A 24,251-nucleotide genomic window follows, 5' to 3' on the forward strand; every position below is an offset into this window, starting at 1 on the left:
TTTTTTAATGAAGGGTACATCCCCTGATTCCCTGAAAAATTACATAAATCCAAGAACATTTTCCCCCTATGTTCAGAAGGTATCCTTGAAGCATCAGCTTTTAAAAGTGTGTACAGAAGGAAAATGGATTTCCTATTTAGCTAAGAGTCTCAGGAAGAACAGTCAGCTTAACTTTGTCCAGGTACTGGCTCAGTTTCTAATCTTACACCAAATCTTGGGAAATTCCCCCTTCCCCACCTCCAGTCTTAGGGTCCTGTTTGTGAAATGAAGGGTTAGAGTGGTTGACTATTTTTTTTTTTTTTTTTTTTTTTTTTGCTTTTTCAGGACAGGGTTTCTCTGCATTGCCCAGGCTGTCCTGGAACTCAACTCTAGACCAGGCTAGCCTCGAACTCAGAAATCCACCTGTCCCTGTCTAGGAGTAGTTGATTATTAAAGACCTTTTCAATGCTGATATTCTGCGAGAATCAAAATCTATCCCCCAAATGTAAAAATAATTTCTCATCCACTAATCACCCCATTACCCCTGGAGATGTAAAGAGAGTCTGGGATAAAAGCTCATTCCTTTGGAAATTTTCATTCTCTTTTTAGAATTTCTCTTTCAGAGAAGGTACATTCTAGTTAATACAGGAAAAGAGCCACTTTCCCATCTACGAGGCTTCCTTCTTTTCCTTCCTCCCCTTCTCTTCCCTGCCTTCCCTTCCCTCTCCCCACCCCCTTTCATCTTTCCTTCTTCCCCTCCCCTCCCTTTGCATCCCTCTCCCTCCTCCCAGTTACCCTCTCCTCTCCCTCCTCCCAGTTCCCCTCTCCTCTCCCTCCTCCTGTGGAGAAAGAGAGAGCATCTTCTGTGAGGATTATTGACCTACTTTTAAGATAACATTTAGCTGAGGGAAGGGTTCTCAAAAGACAGTCCTCTGCAAATGGAATGCACACTGTTATTATGTTTCTTGTTCAAGGACAAATTTTGTTACATGGAAGTCTTAACCTATGTAGCTCTCCTGGGCATTTGTCTCAAGTATCCCTTTGTGTTTGCAAAGATGAACACAAAATAGAGGAAAGTTAAAAATATATCCCACATCAGTGAAAACAGTTAACCCAGAAGATCCAGCATGCCTCCAGACTTAAAAGCTCGTTTCCGGAGACCTGGGACTTAGCAGTGAACAAAAGCTGGTTAAAAACATGAACCAGCCCAGCATGGCGGTGCAGGCCTATAGTCCCAGCTACATGGGAAGCTGAGGCACAAGAGTGGCAGGTTCAGAGTCTATCTGGGCTAGCCAGGGTCTTCAAGTTCAGCCTAAGCAACAACTTAGTGTGAGACCCTGTCTAACAATTAGAAAGTAAAGGCAAAGGAGCTGGGGTGTGGCTCAGCCGGAAAGCTTTTGCCTGGCTTGTGGAAGACCACAGGTTAAATCTCCAGGACAGCAAAAAGGCAAACTAACAGAATGATGTGAGCAGCAGCTAGATGAAGATGTTATGGGAAAATAACACTACAGAGCAAGCTCCTTTGTGAACATAGCCAAGCGCTGTCCCCTAGGCCCAGAGCCTTGTGCATGCTAGGCAAACACTGTGCTAGCAGAGGCCCCAGCCTAGGCTTTTAGTGGCCCTTTTAAGTTCCTTTTAGAGCTTTCCCCTGCATTCCTAACCTAGCTAAGTGGCTGTTGCAAGAGGCTTACTGTCTGGCCTGTCACTGCTTATGACCATCTTCCTCACTAATTGCAACTACTTCTGACTAGATTTAAAGGGAGAGACTATTATTCTTTTCTTTTTGCTTAAACACTTAGAAATTATTGTGTGGTTACTAGCTGTGCACTAGTTTGAATGAGAATGGCCCCGTGAAGCTCTTTAACTTGGATGCTTGATTGTCAGGGAGTGGAACTGTCTGAGAAGGATTAGGAGGTGTAGTCTTGTAAGAGGAGGGTGTCACTGGAAGTGGGCTTTGATGTTTCAGAAGCCCATATGAGACTGAGATCTCTCTCTCTCTCTCTCTCTCTCTCTCTCTCTCTCTCTCTCTCTTCCCCCGCCTTCTTTTTTTTCTTAAAGATTTATTTATTTATTATATGTAAGTATACTGTTGCTCTCTTCAGACACACCAGAAGAGGGAGTCAGGTCTCATTACAGATGGTTGTGAGCCACCATGCGGTTGCTGGGATTTGAACTCGGGACCTTCAGAAGATTAGTCAATGCTCTTAACCACTGAGCCATCTCCCCAGCCCAAACCCCTACTGCCTTCAGATCAAGATGTAGAGCTTTTAGTTACTTCTCTAGCACCATGTCTTCCTGCCTGCCATCACACTCCCTGACATCATGATAACAGTCTAAGCCTCTAAAACTGTAAGCCAGGCCCCAATTAAATGTTTTCTTTTATAAAAGTAGCCTTGGTCGTGGTGTTTGTTTATAGCAATAGAACAAGAACTAAGTCAACCTAATGATTTTTTTAAGCGCATGCACACACGTATATGTGTGTGTGTGTGAGCTGAGGGAGAATGAAGAAAAACATACTCATCAATGAATGAGTATCAAGGACAAACAAAACAATCACTACAGAAACACAGAGGCTCACTGGCAGCAGGCACAGTGACCTCAATGGCCTGGGCCTGTCACCCTAGCCCTGGAGAGGTGGAGGCTGATGTTCAAGGTCACCCTCTACTACACAGCAAATTCTAGGCTAGCCTGCACTACTTGAGACCCTGTCTAAAAAAAGTAAAAAGAAAAACTGGGCCAGCAAGAAGGCTCAACAGGCAAATCCGCTGAGCTCAATTCAATTCCTATCACCAAGTCGCCAGAGAGAGAAAGAACAGAAGACAGACAGATAAATGTAGCAAATGTCAGGTGCAATTGTTAAAACAAGAAGGAAAAAAAAAGGTCAGGGGGTGGAGAGATGCCCGGTCGGTCGTTAAAAGCACATCCTGTTTCTGGCAAAGAACCAGAGATTGGTTCCAAGCACCCATGCTGTGTAGTTCATAACTGCCTGTAACTCCAGTTCTGGCCTCCATAGGCGTCTGCATGCATGTGCACCTGCATACTGTCTTGGGGTTTCATTGCTGTGAAGGGACACCATGACCAAGGCAACTCTTATGAAAGAAAAATTTAATTGATGCTGACTCACAGTTTCAGAGGTTTAGTCCATCATCATCATCATCATCATCATCATCATCATCATCATGGCAAGAAGCACGGCAGTGTGTAGGCACAGCGCTGGAGGAGACTAAGTTCTGCATCTTGATCTGCAGGCAGCCAGGAGGAGACTGTGTTCCACACTGGGCAGAGCTTGAGCATAAGAGACCTCAAAGGCCTGCTTCCACAGTGACACAGTTTCTCCAACAAAGCCACACCTACTCCGACAAGCTCACACCTAATAGTGCCACTCCATATGAGCTGAGCATTCAAACACACGAGCCTATGGGGCCACACCTATTCAAACCACCACCCATACATACACATATACATAAATAAAGATCTCTTCCAAAAAGATCACTGACTGCAGATCACAATAATAGAAATGATAATTATGAAAACTTTGAAATGTATGAATTACTAAACATGATGGACACAGAGTGGGTGCATGCTCCTGGAAAGGTAGGCCTGGTGGACTTGCTTGGCACGGGGCCGTCTCTGGCCTTAGATTTGTAAAGAAAATTAGCAATACCTATGCAACACAATAAATCAAGGTCTCCCTGGGCGTGGCAAGCCTGCGTGGTGGGAGCCCTGAGTTCCTGACACTTGGACGTGGAGGGCACAGGCAGGAAGATTAGGAGTTCAAGGCCATACTGGCTATATAGTGAATTGTGATCCAACTGGGTTATCTGAGACCATGTCTCAAACCTCCGACGCTGGGCAGTGAGGCAAGATCTAAATGTCAATAATAAAATATTTGCTTTCCTGGGCCAGGTCATGAGCCTGAAACATTGACAAAGGGCATGTGATTGTCTCTAGGTTTTTTTTTCTTGGTACTTTCCACAAACAACAGTTCCAGGAGCAGGCAGGATGATAGCCAGGAACGCAAGACTGAAGGGAAATGTAGGCACGGTAGTACCCATCTGTAACTGGAGCACTCGAGAGAGGCTGATGCTGGAGGATTTTAATTTCAGGGCCAGTCTGGACCACATAAGGAGACTTTGAAAAATTTTTAAATTTAAAAATACAAAACATCCCAGGTGTGGTTTTACTTGATCTGAAAGTGGAAGGATCAGGTGTTCAAGGTCAACACCGGAACTAAATAAAAAGTCTCAAATGAAAAAATAAATAAATAAAACAAGCTGGGCAAAGTGCTGTATGCCTTTAATCCCAGTACCTGGGACTCAGAGGCAGGTGGATCTCAGTGAGTCTGAGGCCATGTTGGTCTATATAATGAGTTCTGGGACAGCCAGAGCTACAGAATGAACCACTATTTCAATTAATTAATTAAACAATTTAAGACAGAGAGAAGGATTACTTCTACTGTAAAACCCCTTCTCCCCAGGAGTTTGGGGCTTTTATGAGTGTGGAATGCATGCTGTCCTCAAAGCATGCCACCAGAAGGGGACACTTCAAGGAACCCAGGGTGACACTCTAATCTCCTCTCAATGTTCAAAGGATCTGATATTTATTTCACTGGGAGTGTAGCTCCGTTAAGATTATCTCGAGAGTGTAAAGAGCCCAAGGTCATCTGGAAAGACAACTGTGGGTGAGACTGAACCGGCCCCAAGGGAGTGAGAGCTAATGCTCTGCACCAGGGAAATCACATGATTATCAGCATCCGGGCCTCAACTTCTGCAAGCAAACCGGCTCTGACTGAAAAGGCCTGTAACAGTAAGATAGGGCTTTGTGACCTGACTGGAAATATCGATAGGCCTCCCTGACGTTCTGAAAGCTGTAGTCTCCTTGCACAGAATTCACATGCACAGTGGACTCCACAAGCAGGCTCGGAGCCATCAAAAAAAAAAAAAAAAAAACAAAAAACAAAAAACCCTCTGGCAAAAGAATCCCAAGAGTTTTGTTTTTTTTAAACACAGCTTTCTATGTGTCCCTGGTTGGTCTGGGAACTGGTCTGGGAACTTTCTTTTTTTTTTTTTTTTTTTTTTTTTTTTTTTTTTTTTTGTCTTGTTTTGGTTTTTTTGTTTTGTTTTTCGAGACAGGGTTTCTCTGTATAGCCCTGGCTGTCCTGGAACTCACTCTGTAGACCAGGCTGGCCTCAAACTCAGAAATCTGCCTGCCTCTGCCTCCCAAGTGCTGAGACTAAAGGTATGTGCCACCACTGCCCGGCATCTGGGAACTTTCTATCAGGCAGTCCTTGGACTGACAGAGATTCCTTTGCCTCTATCAGGCAGTCCTTGGACTGACAGAGATTCCTTTGCCCGTGCCTCCTGAGTGCTGGGATTAAAGGTATATACCACCCTGCGGGGTGTAAATTTTTAATCCTTAATGATTTTTAAGCCTCAAGACTTGGAACCCTCAAGATGGCCACTCGCTGGCCCCTGACTAAGGTTTGCATGGTAGATGACACACCACAGGAGCACATCAGGGAAGTGAGCCATTAGAAACTGCCCCAGAACACACAGCCTCAGAAGTCACCATGGAAACAACCAGTGCTTCCAGAAGCAGCAGCTCAGGTTCAGTTCCTTGCTGCCATGTACTTCTCTAGGAAAAAACTGGGACCTGATACTGGAACCAAGATATTTGAAATAAGGAAGATGGGCCGTGGTGTGAGAGGTCATGATCCCCAAGACTTTCAGAATTATTCCCTTTACATTTTTCTACCTGCAAATGTGATGTCGTTGGTTTGGAGCTGGACTATGTTTGAATCACAAGAATGATGTTCCATTTGGGCTGAGTCTGGGTCTAACCAAGGCCACCCAAACTGAAAGGAACAGACAGTGGACATTGTTGACTATCGTGGGTCTATGGGTGGGATGCTAGGGAAGGGGGCTATGTGGGCATTGGAGAACAGCAGGAACTGAGGAACTAGTGGACAGACAGTGCCAGGGACTGGAAATCAGGCTGCTGAGCAAACGGAGCCAGATTCAGAAGGACAAATGTCAAACGTTTTCTCTCATACATGGTATCTAGATTTTACACACACACACACACACACACACACACACACACACACACACACACTGAAAGTGAGAGGGCATTTGGAGAAAAGGGGGAACAGGAAGGTGACAGAGGTTGTTACTAAACCATAACTTTATACAAGGAATACAAAGTAATAAAACAAGTCTTACAGTCGTTGGAGTACCAACGTTATGAACCCAACCATGCCTGTCCCCCATGTCTGCCTGGCTATGAGGGACTGACCGTGCTCCTCTGAACCATGAGTCAGAATAAACTCCTTGTTCCTTGAGTCATTTTTGCCAGATATTTGATCAAAGCTAAGAAGAGAACCCAATTCACCAATGGTGGTAATTCAAGTGTAAACCAGATAACCAGTTCTCTGAAATTTTTTATATATTCTGTCTAGTTGGGCCTGGTGTAGGGCCCAAAGCCTCAGCTACTCAGGATATTAAGGCTTAAAATTTGATATTGGGTATGGTGGTACATGTCTTTAATCCCAGCAATCAGGAGGCTGAGGCAGGGGAATCTCTGTCAGTCCAAGAACAACTTGATCTACACAGAGAGTTTCCCAGACCAGCCAGGGCTACATAGATCCAGTGTTTGAAATCAAATAAGAGGGGCTGGAGAGACAGATGGCTCAGAGGTTAAGAACACTGCCTACTCTTTCAGAGATCCTGAGTTTAATTCCCAGCAACCACATGGTGGCTCACAACCATCTCTAATGGGATCCAATGCCCTCTTCTGGTGTCTGAAGACAGCTACAGTGTACTCATATACATAAAATAAATAAACAAATCTTTAAAAAATAAAAATAAAAACAAAGAAAATTCAGTGTGTGTGTGTGTGTGTGTGTGTGTGTGTGTGTATGTGTGTACTGCAGTGTGAGTTCAAGGCCAGCATGGGTAACTTAGCAAGAGCCTATCTCAAAATAAATGTTTTAAAATTCTAGGAGAGAGGGAGAGGGATCAGAGAGATGGTTCAGTGGGTAAAGGATCTGCTGCAAAACCTGACAACTCAAGATCAATCTCTAGTACTCACATAGTGGAAGGAGAGAACCAATTTCCAGATATTGTCCTCTGACCTCCATACAACCACTATGGCATCGGCATGCACACTTAGGAATGTGTGTGCATGCATGGCACACATGCACACACACAAACACTAAATTAAATTTTTATTTTTTAATAGTTAGCAGGGCTTGGACGAAGTTTCAGTCCTTGCCACACAAAGCTGATGACCTGAGTTTAAAGCCCCAGTACTACTCAAGCCAAGCATGGTTCTCTGAAACTGTAATCCCCATTCTCCTACAGACAGATGGCAGGCAGAGATGAGAGAATTCTGGAAGCCCCAGGGCAGCTAGCCTGGCACATGCAGAGCGACTCTGTCTCAAACAAGGTGGAAGACAAGGACATCCAACACCTCAGGTTGTCCTCTGACCTCCGCACATCCACCGTAGCACATGTGCCCATACTTACCTGCACACATAGCATACATACACAAAGATTACAAAGACTTTTTAAATTAGTCACCAAGCTAAGGTACGGTGTGGCACATGGATGTAATCCCAGCACTCAGGAAACTGAAGCAAAAGGATCATGAACTGAAGTGGGCAACACGGTAAGCAACTTTCTCAAAAAAAAAAGTTACCTGGTTTATACATTATAGGAAAGAACAAAACTAGCGAGTCACTCTCTTTGAGTGTGCCTGACTCACATCTACGCAACCCCCCCAATAAGCCAGTACCTGGTCCCAGGTAAAAGCTCGTGGTGGCATGAATGCTGCTCCATTTGGAGGTATCCGCACTGGTGATTTCTCTAGAGAGTGCATCTAAGGGTCTTGAGAACTAACAGGCCCCAATGCACCAGCCTCTCCCACCTTCCCAGCATCCTCCTGTGCCAAGAGTGCCTTCTCCTGGCAGCCAGGCCGGCCTTCCCATCCCCCAAGCACCATGCCCCCTCAGAGCTGAGAGAACGGTTCTGCATTCCCTTCAGATCTTGTGACAGAGCTGCTGCCTTCCCCTAGAGCCTGTGTTACAAACACATCTGTGTATTATCTCCTTCCCAGGGTGAAGTGACTTAAGAGCAGGCTCAGGTCGGTGGCCCTTCTTCCTCTTGAGAAGGTTCTGTGTGCATCCCGTGGGTACAGAGAATGAAACAGAAAAGGGGACCATGGAATGGAGAACTTGGTGCTGTGGTGGAAGGCAGTAAATTACATAGGACATGAACACGGAAAGGGAAGGCGGAAAGGGGAAGAATCAACCAGTTGTGTTTGAAAGTACAGCAATAAAATGGAATAATTGCAGGGAGGTGGTGGAACTCCCCTTTAATCCCAGCACTCTCGAGGCAGAGGCAGGTGGATTTCTGTGAGTTCATCCCAGCTTGGTCTACAGAATAAGTTATTAGGATAGTCAGGGAAACACAGAGAAATCTTGTCTCGAAGAAAAAAGAAAAGAAAAATAGGACGTGAATAGTATGTGCTAAATAAAAATCATTTTCAAATGATGTGGGTATTGGGATGGCTCAGTATGTAAAAGTACTTACCGCCCAAACTGACCCGTTTACTCCCCAATCCACAGTAGGAGAGACTGACTCCCTCCCAAAAGCTATCCTCTAACCACATATGCACCAGGGCGCATGTGCCTGAGTACTCTCTCCTCTCTTACGCACATACTCAGTAAATAAATGTAAAAGAATTTAACAGAAACTTTCACAAAACAGTCTCGCAACTTTTTGTTTTGGAAAAACTTCTAAGCAAGACAGAAATAGTTGGTATGTCATGTCACCTGTTGTTAATGCTAACGCCCACTACAGTCACACCCATGTCAACTCAGCTGAAATGCTATTCTAATCCAGCATGGAAATGAGGATCTCAGTGTATCTTTATTCTCTCACGGTATGTGGATTACTCATGGTCTGGGCAACCTTGAAGAGCTGTTTGGGACTATCTAACTACTGTTATATTGAGATGACATCCTAAAAGCATCTCAGAGAAATAACATACGTTCTTCAATAATTGCTCATTTTATACAGTGTTAGTTTTATAGCCCAGGCTAACTTTGAATTTAAAATCCTCATAAGGGCTGGGATTGCAGGTGTGAGCCACCACACCCTGCTGGGTAAGACTTTTAAACCATACAGACACTTGATTTTTGTGCTATTTTATGCCTGGCTTAACATCTACATGAGATTCTGTTTGTTCGGGTTTTTTGTTTGTTTGTTTTTTGGATTTGGTTTTTGCGAGACAGGGTTTCTCTGTATAGCCCTGGCTGTCCTGGAACTCACTCTATAGACCAGGCTGGCCTCGAACTCAGAAATCTGCCTGCCTCTGCCTCCCAGAGTGCAGGGATTACAGGCATGTGCCACCACCGCCCGGCCCACATGAGATCCTTGTCAGTGGGTGACATTTACTCCTAAGGCTGCTGGCCTTTTTCTCTGTCTGGTTTTCCATGGAATTCCACTGTGCACGTGACTCTATCCCAGGATCTTATGTAAAAGACTCAAAGGCATCATCATCTTTTCTGTTACTCAATCTGACCAAGGATTAGCCATGAGACACTCCTTCAGGTTGTCTGTAGCATTCCTTAATGTGGAACTCATGCCTTTGATTCCAGCACTCAGGAGCCAGAGGCAGATGGATCTCTGAGTTCAAGGCCATCTTGGTCTACATAGTGAGTTCCAGGACAGCCAGGGCTACACAGTGAGAACCTGCCTCAAAAATTAAACACACACACACACATACCAGACATGGTGGCACACACACAAATAATAAAATAAAATATGCATTTAAAAAAACACACCTTGCCGGGTGGTGGTGGCACATGTCTGTAATCCTAGCACTCTGGGAGGCAGAGGCAGGCGGATTTCTGAGTTCGAGGCCAGCCTGGTCTACAGAGTGAGTTCCAGGACAGCCAGGGCTATACAGAGAAACCCTGTCTGGGGGGGGGGGGGGGAGGGTGCCTTCCAGACTGGACGTGGTGACACACACTCTTAATCCCAGTATAAGGGGGGTACACGTCAAAGCAGGGTAGTATAGCAGGATGACGTACATATACAGTGTTGGGCAACAGGTTTCCATGGTAGGATGATGTATACCGGGTACCATGAGGGATGATATATACAGTGTTGAGAAGCAAGGTATCATGGTGGAATGTATGTAGGCATTGTGGGCAGTAAGCAGAAACAACACACACACACACACACACACACACACACACACAAACCAAAAGGAAAAAAAGTATGTAGAGCAAAGCTTTAAGATTAAATGGCAGGAAACCAGGCTAAGGAAAGTGAAAGTGACCCTTGGCGCTCAGGCTCAAACCCAGCAAGGCAGAAGCCCCAGGGGCCGCTGAGATTAACACAAGCACCCACGTCTACAGATGGTACCTTCCACCTCTAGACTCCTCTACCACCCACCAAGCCCTTCTACAGCAGCAGCCCGTCACAGACTTCCAAACATGCTCAATGAAGCACACAGCAAAAAGGAGCCCACACAGCACGGCAAGTTAAAAAAGATTTATTGTCAGACTAGTCTTCCGGTCCAGAAGCTGGGCTGTCCGAGGCTCAGGAAGTTGTCATGGTGCAACCTGATGTGGGATCCACTCTCTTCATGGGACCCCTGTTCCACGTGGTGGCTGCTGGGTGGCACCCACCCCAGTATGAACCCCTCTACCCTGATGGTGAAGGCTCTGAAGCTGGCACAGTGCCCAGCTCCCAGCGACCATGCAGACCTGTTCTAGTGCAGGATGAGCCCTCTTTGAGGCCAGGCACCAAGGACTTGACCTTGAAGGGGAAAGAGGTGAAGCCAGGTAACTTGAGACTGAGATGATGAGCAGGTGTGAGAAAAAGCAGCCACCCATGAGCCAGATTTTGTCCCTAGATGAGTCCATGTGGCCTCTTTGGCCTGCATAGTATATAAAAAACAATTCATTTCCAATAGTTAAAAATTCTAAGATTTCCTATAAAAGTCTGGGTTTGGAGCCTAAGGAAGAAAAATATTGCAAACATCTGGCCACATTCCATACATGGCACTTGCAGGTCACACTGGACTGCACCTCTCCAGGACTCGATGTGCCATGCCAGACCCTGGCCACCTGGCACTGGAGCACGTGTGCTATTGGGTTTTTGGTTTTGTTTCTGGTCAGGTATAAGGAATGCCATCCCAGTCTCGAATGCGTCATACCAAAAAAGGGAAAGTGGACCTTGCTCCTGGGAGCGACTGCTTTGGTGCCCTAGGTCTTCCCCTTGGCCCTACCAGGTACCTGTGCCTTACTGGGGTTAGTGGAGCATGCCAAACAATAACTCTCACCAGCTTCTGTCACACAGCACCCTGCCTCTTCAGGATCTGTCAGCCCCCGTGTTGGCTAGGCAGGTGGCAAAGAGAATGTGGTTAATCAGGAAGTTAATAGAGTGACCCAAGGCTGATTACCTAGACCTCTTTGCAGGAGGAAAGGTTCAGGGTGGAATAAGAGAGTAATACTGTTATCCTGGTTTTAAGTTGGTGACTAAAACAAAGAGGCGGTGTGAGCAGAACTTCAGGAGGCCCAGGTTAGGCCAGCTTGAACTTAAGATTCCCAAACATGTTAGTTCCCATGCCATGACTGTTTTGGATATGAAAGAAACTCTTAGAATATTGTTAGGGGTGCAGAGGAACATGGCTTCCAGCCCAGCAGATGTTCAGACCCGCCTGGTCCATCCTCCCTCAGGTCAGGTTGCCGTGATTTACAGAGAGTGTGGAGAACCGTGGGAGAATGGAGTTAGAGGCAGGCAGGTCTGGGCCCCGGAACAGAAGAAGAGGCATGTCTTCCTGGTGCCCTTTCATTCTGTGGTGGCTGCTGCCAGGTTATCTGCCCTTGAGAGAGGCGGCAATCTTGATGCAGCCCAGGCGCTTCCCACCACTGCTCAAGATACTCTGGATGCGGTAGTTGCCCGTGCTTAGCCAGCTGGGGAGCTCCAGGTCAGGCACCGTGAAGTTGCTCGTGGGTAGTGAGTAGGTGCCCTGAGGGGAAGAAGTGAACCTGGGTCAGGGCAGCCTACAGCTGTGCTCTGCCCCCCTCTTCCCATTGTGCTAAGAGCCAAGAGTGGTGCTGTACCCTCTTCCAGGCTCAGTATGAAGGGTACCAGTGGTCACATCCAAGCATAAAGCTGCTCTGTTTCACACATGGATACACCAAGGCTCCCAGCTCTCAAGAGAGCATTTCTCATAAACCCAAGGAAGCAATATGCAGAACGGAAAAAGCCACACCCACTCTCTCTCTACCACAGAGGAGTAACACTAGTGCCTTGACACCCCAAGTACTCACTTCCTTGAAGGGACAATGGCAGGGCAGCCCGTAGGTGTGCAGGGGCTCTGGGCAGGTCTCTCCAGGGGGAATGTATTGGTCTATCAGGTCACAGATGTTCTCGTAGCTACAGCTGCCTAGCTGTTCTACACAAGGAATCTTGACCCAGAAGCCAGCCACTTCCTTCTCCACGGTGAGCTCCACCTGTCACAGGATTCATCAAGGTGACAGTGTGAACTTGAGGGCACACATTCCTGCTCCTGCCTCTTGAAGTTTTATCTCATAACCAGCTACCATAAGGCTTGCAGATGAATCGCAACGTAATCCCTCCCCCATACGTTTCCACTGGTTTGATTCCTTGAGACAGGGTCTTCATATGTAGACCAGGCTAGCCTTGAACTTGCAGCGATCCCCTGTGTCTCTTGTTCCAGGGTACTGTGAGGAGAACAGGTTTATCTAGGGGGATGTTCTGGCTGAGTTCCAGAATTCAACCTTTCCTGAGCATGTGGTGGGCACCAAGCATCAAATGAGACTATTCCCTCTCTCTAGCCTACATATCATCCTCCAGTTGTCACTATGCAACAACAGGAACCAACACACTGACATCACACTAACTGAATGACTGTGGCACTTGTTCTAAGCCCAGTCTTAGCTATAGAATCTTTCTGTTGTTGTTCCCAATGCATATTTTCTATTCTACCACAGATGATACAGTTATAAATGGAGATGTAGCTAGGTACAGCAATGAACTCCTGAAATCATGGTAGCCTGGAGGAAAAGACAGGGAACTGCAAGTTCAGGGCCAGCCTGGTCTACATAGATAGACTCAGCAACAACAAACAAACCAATGGAAATGGATAGGGAGATTCCTCTGAGACGGGTCTATGGTCCTTATTGTAGTTGGTTACAAAAGCTGAATGACCTCTCCAGACCCAGCTGGATGAGAAATCTAGAATGTGCTTCCCACTGCCAAGCCACCCTGATCCCACTCCTGTTCTAATGACTGCCTACCTGGCCAAGGAGAAGCAGCCAGGACTCCCAAGCAAAAAGCCCAATTCACTGGCACACGCACAAGACTAACCATACCAGTTGTGATGCTTGCCAGTTGTCTCTCAGAGCCATGTCTCTGAACCAACCAAAACCAGGAAGAGAAAAATGCAGAGTGGTCAGTGGCAAGTCGGCACTCCACACATGATTCCTGTGGATGTTACAGGAGGGAGTGTGTGTGTGTGTGTGCATGTGTGTGTGTGTGTGTGTGTGTGTGTGTCCATCATCCACTTTGGGTTTTTTTTGGTTTTGTTTTTGTTTTTTTTGAGTAGGGTCTCCCACTGACTCATCAGGCTGGTTTGCTAGGGACCCGCCCATCTCTACCTCCTCAGGCCTAGGGTTACAAGTATGTAGGCCATCATGCCTGGCTTTTTTACATAGGTTCTGGGAGTTGAATGTAGGTCCTCATGCTTGCACAGGAAGCATGTTATCAACTGAGCCATCTCCCCAGCCTGGAAGGCACAGTTCTCAGAACCCTTTCAACTAAGGCATGCTAGCGACCTCTGCCTTATTAGATCTGGGGGTTTCACCTTTGTATTGTTTGTTTGAACCTTGGTGTGTTTGAGACAGGCGTTTGCATGGCCCAGGCTGGTCTTAAACTTGCTGTGCAGCAGATAGTGGCCCTGACCTCCTGATCCTGCCTCCACCTCCCAGATGCTGAGATTAATTACAGATGTGGGTCATCACCCCAGCTGGGGTTCTGCTTTTGAGAGATAAATCTTGGGGTGGTACTTTTCCTCCAGACTCCACGAGACACAGACTGCTGCCTGAATCTTCAAATACTAGACGTATACGCAGTCTTCAAGGCCAAGAGATGGTGACGCAACACAGCCTCAGTTCTAAATGGAGTTGAAGCTGCCTTGCCTTGGTGGCCTGCTCTGCTGACAGGAATCCATCCTGATTGCATGGTGACCTTCCCACTGGCCGGCCTCCTCGGCAGTCTGTTCCTCCTCAGATCAGGAACAGCCAGAGGGCCTGAGCTGGAGCTTTAGTTCTGCCCCGAGGGAAGTTAGTCAACAGCCTTCAGTTACTACTTCCTCAGCCAAGAGCAGGATGGTTTATACAGGACTTCTGTCTTTGTGAGGAAGACAGCACCAGGCCAGCACTTAAGAGCCTCAGGATACAAGACCTGCCAGCTGTTTCACATCCCTCTTCCCCTCAAGTAGCCAAGGTCCCCAAGAGAAACTACAACTGGTCACCATCTAAACGGGAGTAACTGACTGACAGTACGATCATCTGTGGAGCTCCCCACAAGACTGCTCCTCCCCAGCCCAGGACCAGCACAGCATTGGAAGCCCAAGACAAAAGTCAGTGATGTTAAAGGTTAGTCTCTAGGCATCAGCCACAACCTGCCATTAGGGGATTATACACAACGTTTCCTGTCCATCTCAAACCTACAGCCAGCAGGGCTCAGAAGTATGTCCCATGTATCCTCTGCCACGGCGCTTGTTCACCTGGCACAACTAAACCAACTCCTAATGTCCACAGACACCCACTGCAATACTGTAGGCCCCATGCACTATTTTCTGACACTGAGGGGCTGTAGGCCTGCTCTGCAGCAGGCCCCTTCATAGAGTGTGTCCTGCACAGATGTCCCCTACCTCCTTTTTTGTTTCTGTTTATTTTGGTTTTGGAGACATGGTCTCACTTTGTAGCTCTGGCTGTCCTGGAACTTACTATGTAGACCAGGTGAGCTTCAAACTCATAGTGACCCACCTGCCTCTGCCTCCCAAGGGCTGGGGTTAAAAGCAGGCCCCACCATTCCCAACTCTAAACCAGACAAATAGGGCACTGCCAGTAGAACCAGAACCCCTGCCTTAGGTTAGCAGCACTTTCTAAGACCCTTGGCAACCCCTTCCTAACATGGGCCATTGGTCCTCCACATGGATAGAGCTGCGTCTAGATCTCACAAAGATATCCACTAGGGTCAAACACCTAAGAATCAGCTGGGTGGCAGTGGCACATGCCTTTAAACCCAACACTCGGGAGGCAGCGGCAGGCAGATCCCTGAGTTTGAAGCCAGCCTGGTCTATAGAGTAACTTCTAGGACATCCAGGGCTACACAGAGGAAACCCTGTCTCAAACAAACAAACAAACCAGGGTTAAAACCAATCAGAGCTGAGGAGATGGCTCAGCTGGTAAAGGGCCTGCCAGGCAAACATGAGGACCTAAGTTCAGATGCCAGGATCCCAGAAAAATCTAGGTTCAGTGGTGCAGTCTCAGCACTGGAGAGGCAGAATCCAGCAGACCCTAGAGCCAGGTATCTAGGCAAATTGATGAGCTCCAGACACAGTGACCCCATTAAAGGTGAAGAGAGATTGAGGGGTACACCTAACATTGACCTCCCCACCACATATATGCACACATACATGTTCAGGCACACATACACACATGTGCACACCCATGCACTCCAGATTCAACAATGAGAGCAGAGAAGGGCATTCAGGTAACACTAGCAGACTCAGTTCAGTAGCCAGTCTCCCCTTCCAATCTGGACAAATTCTGTCCTTTTATCCACGGGGCTTGACCTCCTCCTACTGGATAATAGCTGAAGAAAATGTACTAACTAGCCCAGCAAAGAGAAGCCATGGGCAGGGGTGGAGAGGCATTGAGATCTCTCCAGGTCTTCTAGCTCAGTCACTGACAGTGATTGACAAGTCTACATGTGCCAGCATGACCTGGGCACAGACTGTGTGCTACACACTCAGCAAAGCACTGTACAAATTACCGATTAACTCAGTTCTTGCTCAAGAGATGCCTAAGTCTATGATTGAGCCCAACAGTACACGGTGGTCTCCAACTGGCCGTGAGACTGAGCATGTCTTAAATGCCTGAGTTTCCTGTACTTCCTCCCAAGTGCTATAATTTACAAGCATGCACCACCAGGCTTGGCTCCCAAAATCTTTTAAATGATCTAAACTTGTTCCAGAGTAGGTCTGGACCAGAAAGAGACTGCAGGGCATATAAAAGCATCTTAGAAAGGTGATTCTAACCAGAGAGTAAAGAACTACAGTAAATGGTGCCATAAGACACCGTTACTATAAAATAAGAAAATATACAAAAACACACATGCAAAACTGTGCGATGGGTGGGAATAAGCTAGCATTCCTAAATATATAAAAAGCAAGTGAACTGTGAAAGGATCACTCGCACTCGTGAGGGATGATATTAAAGACTGGCCAAGACTCAGACTCTTAGTGTCAAAAATGTATGGGAAAGAAAACACAGTTGTCAGTGCAGGCACAAACCTGACTAACTGTTTGGAGACATTTGGGCACTGACTATCAAAAAAGCTTCAAAAGCGTACAACTAAGCCAGCAGGCTGCCTCAGCCAGTCACGGTGCTTGCCATGGAAGCCTGGCAATCTGAGTTCCTGCCCCAGAACCTAACAAAAAGGTGAAGGAGAGAACCGACTTCGCAACTTTGTCCTCTGACCTGTGTGTTACCTATGACATGTGGGCCTCGCCCCACAAATCATATGAAGACACAAGAATAATAAATAAAAATATTTAATGTGAGGGTACATAACCAGGAGAGTATGAATAGATCATTATTATACGGACAAATTCTAGCCAGCATGGGGTCTCCCAAATTAATCATGTTGTCTCATTAGAATAATGAGTGAAGATTCTGGGAGGATCCATAACAGCCAACAATGACCAGCTCCTCAGGAGTTAGGCTAGGAGAAGGCATCTAATAGAAGCTAGGCATGGTGGCACATGCCTGTAATCCCAGTCCTCAGGAAGTGATGGCAGAAGGATTAGAAGGTGGTCAAGGTTATCCTTAGGTACGTATATTAACTTGTGGAGCAGCCTAAACTATGTAAGGCCCTGGCTCAGAAAACAGAAACAAAGTTGGGGGATATGGCATTGGAAGAGTGCTCACCTAACATGCACGAGAGGCCCTGGGGTCCATCCTGGAGGTATGGTACCCACTGGTAGTACACCTGTGATCTGAGCACTCAAGGTGGAGGCAAGAGAGGCTGGAGCTCACCGCAAGTTCAAGGCCAGCTAAGGCTACATAAAGCCCTCCCTCAAAACACATACACAAAGCACTTGTGGTTTTGATATGTATTTTTTTAAAAAATAAATACCTGCAGTATGGATAAAGGAAATAGCATTAGTTATTCAGCTGTGAGAGTCCATGTGGAGGTAGCTCATGCCCATAATCAAACTGAGGCAGGCAGGCCTACCATGAGTTCAAAGCCAGCCTGGGCTACAGAGTGAGAGACCCTGTCTCAAAACAAAAGTGAGTAGCCTTATGTCCCTGGCTACTGGCTATGCAACTAAACAACAGCGAGGAGTCCACAGTGAACAGTGGGCCATATCCAAGTGCAAGTGTGGCTGAATCCTGGCTGACACCTGGGCTTCCCTTCCATCCCCTTACCTGGAGACTCTATGAACCCAGGTAAGTCTGTGAAGTCTGAAATCCTTCACCACCTGTGAGCATGCACCTCCCACAGAGCCTGCTGGCTGTCCACTCCCAGTCCGGCTTCCATATAGCCTGGGGCTCACCTTCTGAGGAGAAGTGAGAGGAACGCTGGTCTTGCCCTCGGCGCTGACGACCACATCTCCAGGAACAACAATGGGGTCAGGTTGGATCGTGAGGCTTTGGATAATTGCAGGGTCCTTTCCTTCATCACAGTTATCCCAAGAGAAGCCACCAAGCCGGGAAAGCTACGGACAACCAGACAGCAAGGAGATAAGTGGAGGAAAAGTCTCAGCATACAAGAGTTGGAGGCCCGCTCATTCCACTCTGAGTACCATGGTAACAGTCACACTTGTCTGACCCATTCTTCAGTCAAGATGCCAAAATGTGAGGTCAAGGCCCATTATATCAGACCTTGAACTTCAAATAAGGGAATTGGGATATTGCTCAATTGTAGAATGTCTATCTGGCATATTGGAAACCTTAGACTCTATCCTTGACATGGCACAAACCAAGTGTTGTGACATGGGCAACACTTGGGAGGCGGAGGCAGGAACATCAAGAACTCATGATCATCTTCAATAACATAGCCCGTCAGGCCAGTCTGGATATACAAGACCCTGTTCTGAGGCAGGGGAGGAGAGAGAGACTTAGCTGGCTGGGGTGGGTGCAAGCCCATAATGTAAACACTCTGGTTAAGGCAAGATGTGGTCATTCTAGATCAGCCTGGGCTATAAGGAAAGGGAAGAAGGAAGGAAGGAAGGAAGGAAGGAAGGAAGGAAGGAAGGAAGGAAGGAGGGAGGGAGGGAGGGAGGGAGGGAGGGAGGGAGGGAGGGAGGGAAGGAGGGAAGGGAGGAAGGGAAGGAGGGAGGGAGGGAGGGAAGGGAGGAAGGGAAGGAGGGAGGGAAGGAGGGAAGGGAGGGAAGGAAGGAAGAAAGGAGGGAGGGAAGGAGGGAAGGGAAGGAAAGAAGGAAGGAAGGAGGGAGGGAGGGAGGGAAGGAAGGAAGGAAGGAAGGAAGGAAGGAAGGAAGGAAGGAAGGGAGGAAGGGAGGGAGAGGGAAGGAAAGAGGGAGAAAGGGAGAGAGGAAGGGAAAGAGGACTCACCCCTAGCTAAGAACGTATTGGCAGTTGGTGGCTGCAGAGAGGAGGAGGAGTCATTTTTTGAGGGGGGTTTTAAGGACTCATAGTCTACACCCTAAACCATGCACATAGGAGCATCAGTAATTGGACTAAGCAGGTTACTAAAAGAAGAGAAGATAAAAATGGCAAGCAGATGTGCTGGATTAAGGGGAATGTGAGACTGGATACACTATAGATACATTGTATACAAGTCAATTGTTAAAGAAAATACTCTTTTTAACAACGGTATTAGCCTCTCTTAGCTTTGAGGGTACCTTCTCTGAGCTCTTCCCCTGCCAACCACTTCTCTCCAGCTAGCTTTGAGAGCCCACCACAGGAGAAGGTCCTGAAAGAGTCACTCTTGTATTCCATGCACACGAGCCTGATCATGCCCCACCCCATGTCCAATCCTAGGTTAGCAACAATGGAGAACAAGGAGAAAGAACACAAGGAGAAACAACAGTAACAAAACCTTATAATCCAGAAACAGGATCCACAGGACGAGATCTACAGGAGGCCCCTGGGTGATGAGCAATGGACTTTCTTTCTCATCTTACAAGCACATTCTTACTCCCATGTTGTGAACCACACCATTATGTACAACCTGAGTCACCCAGCACTCCTCTGAAGAGGAACTTCTCAAATCTTCCTCCACGTGACCTAGATCCAACTCATGTGACTCCCCAGAACCTTAGGTTCTGGAATTCATTCTATACCTCTGTCTGTCCGTCCGTCTGTCCATGTTTCTTTCTCTCTCTCTCTCTCTCTCTCTCTCTCTCTCTCTCTCTCTCTCTCCTCCCTCCCTCCCTCTCTCTCTCTCTCAATCTCTCTCCCTCTCAAAGCCACTCACAAGCCCCGAAAACTCCCTACGAAGACCCTTAGCATTGCCATTATCCACACACAGCCTTAGAAAATCTGCCAACCCTGAACCCCTGGCCTGGCCCCCATCTTAACCTGTCCATAGCCATCTGGACCCAAAGAGAATGCCCGATCGATCCATGCTGATCCATCCATGCTAAACCACAGCTGCTCTCGGCCAAGCTTTGGAATTACGACACAAGAAGCTGTGTGTCTCTATGACCAGAGGTGTTGTATGTGACCCTTATGACACGAGGCTTGGCACTCACTGTCTTGGGTCAAAAGTTTTAAGGTGGGGGTTCCAAGCATGTACACTTGTGACTCAATTCCAAGTTCAAGTTGAAAGGACAAGACTAAGAGCTCTTCTGTCCTATGGAAAAGGAACCCAGAGTCAGTCACCCATATTATCTACTACAGCACTAAGAGAGCCAGGCACGGTGACATATACCAGTAAGCCCAGCACTAGAAGGATGAGGCAGGAGGATCTCAAGCTTGAAGCCAGTCTGGGCTACACAGTGAGACCCTGTCTTCAAAAAAGAGCATGCCGGGCTGTGGTGGCGCACGCCTGTAATCCCAGCACTCTGGGAGGCAGAGGCAGGCAGATTTCTGAATTTGAGGCCAGCCTGGTCTACAGAGTGAGTTCCAGGACAGCCAGGGCTACACAGAGAAACCCTGTCTCAAAAAAACAAAAAACAAACAAAAAAAAAAAAAGCAATATAAGACCAGCAAGAGCAACACTGGGTCCATGCCTGTAATCCCAGCACTTGTGAGGGGGAGACAAGAGGTGACTCCGAAGTTCAAAGTCATCCTCAAACACACAGAGAGCTCATAACCAGCCTGGGATGGGGGAAAAAAAAAAACCATCCCAGGGACCTGGGACAGGTATGGCTTTGGAATGCCAGTTAGGAAACCTAGGCTCTAGTCCAACAGACCTGGATTGAAATCACAGCCTGGCACACACACCGCACCAGAGTCCTGATTTCTGATTTCCACATCTTTTAAGTAGAGGCATTTTATATCTTCCTCCCAGAACTGTTGCAAGGTGAGAACACGTATGTAACAGCTTATGACATTGTGTCAGACACCAAGCATAAGCTGGCTCACTGAAACACAGCCATGTGCTACCCTGGCCTCTGTTTCCTGCCACCAACTCCCCGAAAGCCTGTTAAACTTCATGTTCAAGGCTCCTGGCACGGGCTTGTGTCCCCTGGAATGAAAGGCCACACTGTGACTAAGACAGGCAGGGCCAGGGTAGGTACCAGCAGGTATTTTCCTCAAACTTCATTCCATAAGTATTTGTGGAGCAACTATTTCAGGGCCTAGACTGAGGGCTATGTAAACAATAGGAAGCTGTCCTGCCCGGCCATGTGGAGCTTCTAGTCTAGGGTAAATAAGTGTTCCCCAGGCTGGCAGTGTAACTCAGCGGTAGAGAGTTCGCTCGCCTAAACACACCTAAGGTCCTGGTTCAAACCCAAGTACTAGAGGGTAGAAAAAAGGAAAGAGAGGAAGGAAGGGAGATATGGGAGGAGGGAGGAAGGGAGGGAAGGAGGAAGGAAGAAGGAAGGATCAGCCACCGTAATACGAGTGCCGGAAGGTGATATAGAGAGTAACTCAGGTCTTACTGAGGGTGATTGAAAGGTGACACTTAAAACATTCTTTCAGGATGAGAAATCAGTCATCAACATACTCAGAGCACAAGCAAAGGCCCTGAGGTAGAAAGCTCAGCGGGTTCCACTGCTACAGAAAGGCCAATAGGCTAGACACGCTTGACTGGGGAGCCTTGCTGAAGAAGGAGAGCAGTCTTATTTATCATAAGCCCTCATAGGTCAAAGAGAGCAAACCGGCCATGGTGCAATAGAACACCTTCGAAAGAAGGTACTGCACTTGGAGACGGATGGACTGGGGGAGGAGGAGAGGCTGGTCGTAAGGTGAGTGAAGGAATAGCTAAATAGTAACCTGGGCTAACAGGGTAGGAGGCTGCTTTTTCCAACTCGGCAGCCTGATTCACACTGAGGATTACTCTGGGCTCAGGGAAGTTTCTAGGGTGCCCTTTTTAGGACCTTCCACTCTCTCCAATCACTCCTTCCCCCAACCCTAGAGGACTTCTCACAAGGGGGTCCCCCACTAACAGGGCCTGGGCAGCTCTAGCTGTGAGGCATTACCGCAGCTGAGTCCATGGGGAAAGGGAGAACAGAGATCAGCAGTGTGTACCTGGAACCTGGCAGATGCCATCCCCAGCCTAGAATATAGCAACAGGTCACAGGCATGGGTTAAAATCTCACACCGACCACTACTGCTCTCACTAACAGATGCTAGTTAACCCCTGGTCTCACTAGCAGATGCCTCCAGCATGTTAACCCCTGGAGGTTCAACTTCCTCAGGTATTAAATGGGCCTAACTATATCTTCAGTCAGGGCGGTGGCAGTCTGTACACAGAAAGCAACAGGACTCAGCTCCTGAAGGCAGCCTAGCTCATTTAAATGTTCTGTCCCCGGCCTGAGAAGAGTAGGAAGATGTGACAGGGATAACAATAGGGCACCCCAGAGCAGGTGCTGGAACAGAGAGGGGACATTCATGAGAAATAGAGAGGGGACATTCACGAGACCCAAATAAAGCCTAATTTAGTTCATAGTAACAAACCTTACACTAGCTTCTTGGTTTTAACAAGCACACTGATAATATGTGATGCTAACACAAGCAATTAGGTAAATACACAGAACTCTATGCTATCCATATAAATTATTCCAAAATTAGGAGATAGAGACAGGAGCATCAGTAGTTCAAGGTCATTATTAGCTACTTACGGGAGTTTTAGGCTAGCCAGGACTACAGAGCCTGTCTCAAAACATTTTTTTTTTTAAAGAGGAAAAGTACAAAGCTCAATCTACAGCACACAGTAGGTATATACTAAATGACACCCACTGTAAAACATACAGTCTAGTAAGTGTCCAGCACAAAGCCAGCCATATCTGAGTCACTCCAGCCCAGGGTCACAGGACCAGCCAATGATACAAGAAGACCCCAGGGCTCCGAAGGCTCAGTCACTCACTGGTCACTGCAGACTCAAGTTCTGCATCTGTAAGCCTCTAGAGAACATGGAAATGACAGCCAGTAAGGTTCAAAAGTATCACTGAGTGATCTTGAGTAAAGTCAAAAGGAGGTTGGTGCCTACAATGCCTGAGTCCCTCCAAATTGCCGATCTGAGCCCCTAAGGTTTGAAATGGAACCCCCACTGGCAAAACGCATGCAGGAGAAATGGGGATATAAGGAATGCAGGCCTGCTGCCTCTAACTGGGCTCTACGCCACAAGGCCAGGTGTGGAGCCAAAACTATCATTCCCACACTAGGAGACATCAAGGAACAAGTTGACTATCCTCTCGGACAGTGAGGTCAAAAGGTCCTTCCACATGTAACATCTTCCTGCATCTGATCAAACAAGGCCAAGGCCATAATGGCCCCAACTGCACTATTCTTTGGGTATTCTGCAAATACCCGGTTCATGAAAGCCCTCATCCTGTCCTCACATCACACATATTTTATACACCAAGGCTAATATCGTCCACAACACCTTCCTCCTTTATCCAGCGGGTCCTGGCAGGAGAGGTCTGGAGGACCTGCACTTTTAGGCCACAACAAAAGGCAAACGGGACTGGGCTTTTCCCTGAGAATGACCGAACTCCCCTTTCCCAGGGGTCTGTGATGGTGGAAATGAGAGAAGTGAGAGACTGGCAGGAGATGGAGGGTCTCAGTGGCTGGGTGCTTTCACACAGCAGGCCTTCAGTCAACTGGTAGCCAAGTTTGAACCTCCTGGCCTGATTCAGCCCTTCTACCAGCAGGAAGACCTCAGAGTCAAGCAGAAAACAGAGAAAGAGGAGGGCGGGGAATGCAGCGAGTCACAGGCTGAGAACCCGGGTCTGGGGCAAGAGCGTTAGCATTACTGCTCTGCACCCGGAAAGAATGGGACAGGACGATTCGGAGGAGAGTATCCCTCCAGGACAATCTGGACCCATCAGTCCCGGGATGTCGCAGAAGGCCTGCTCCAGGATCGGGGGCACTCACGCGCTTCGGGCCGAGGCGCGCAGGGGCGACGGGGCCGGCGAGCAGCAAGCCCAGCAGGAGCAGCAGCGGTACACGGTGCATGGCGACGGTCCTCGAGGTGGATCTAGGCACAGCGATTCACCGGTGCCTTTAAAAGCAAGCAGGTCGCTATTGCAGAGCCCGGCTGCGCTCAGCGCTCCGCCCCGCGGGGCTGTGATTGCAGGCCCTAGGCGGGACTTCTCCAGCCACGCCCCAAGTACCGCCCGCTTCAGCCCCACCCTCAACGGCCTACTGCTGGGGCAGAGCCAGCGTTGGAAGGGGCGGAGCTGAGTTCTGAGAAAAAAAAGGCTCTGCGAAAGAGGCGGGGCCAATTGAAGGCGGGGCTGAGGGAAAGGAGCCAGGCTAAGAGGGCGGAGAAGGGCCGAGCGTGAGGGGCGGGACTGCGTGAGGGGTG

The 24,251-nt window shown here is 47.8% G+C and overlaps 1 protein-coding gene across 1 annotated transcript; it reads right to left on the bottom strand.

Moving 5' to 3' along the window:
• Nucleotides 1-10,526: 10,526 nt before the first annotated feature.
• On the bottom strand, nt 10,527-24,016 carry Gm2a (ganglioside GM2 activator). The gene is made up of 4 exons (XM_052195471.1): nt 23,819-24,016; nt 17,869-18,030; nt 12,329-12,511; nt 10,527-12,024 (listed from the first exon to the last, which is right to left on the bottom strand). Exons 1-4 carry the CDS (start codon nt 23,897-23,899, stop codon nt 11,869-11,871), a joined length of 582 nt encoding a protein of 193 aa, XP_052051431.1. The 5' UTR covers nt 23,900-24,016; the 3' UTR covers nt 10,527-11,868.
• Between the last annotated feature and the right edge of the window lie 235 nt (nt 24,017-24,251).

This window comes from Apodemus sylvaticus, chromosome 10, assembly GCF_947179515.1.
Source record: "Apodemus sylvaticus chromosome 10, mApoSyl1.1, whole genome shotgun sequence".
NCBI classification, from domain to species: Eukaryota; Metazoa; Chordata; class Mammalia; order Rodentia; family Muridae; genus Apodemus; species Apodemus sylvaticus.

Bases quoted from the DNA above. Each gene is read 5' to 3' on its own strand.
- Gm2a (XM_052195471.1), bottom strand. From the start codon at position 23,899: ATGCACCGTGTACCGCTGCTGCTCCTGCTGGGCTTGCTGCTCGCCGGC. The intron at 18,031-23,818 runs GTGAGTGCCCCC...GGTTGTCCGTAG, and splicing joins CGCGCCTCGGCCCGAAGCGC to CTTTCCCGGCTTGGTGGCTT. The intron at 12,025-12,328 runs GTGAGTACTTGG...TCTTCCCCTCAG, and splicing joins GCCATTGTCCCTTCAAGGAA to GGCACCTACTCACTACCCAC.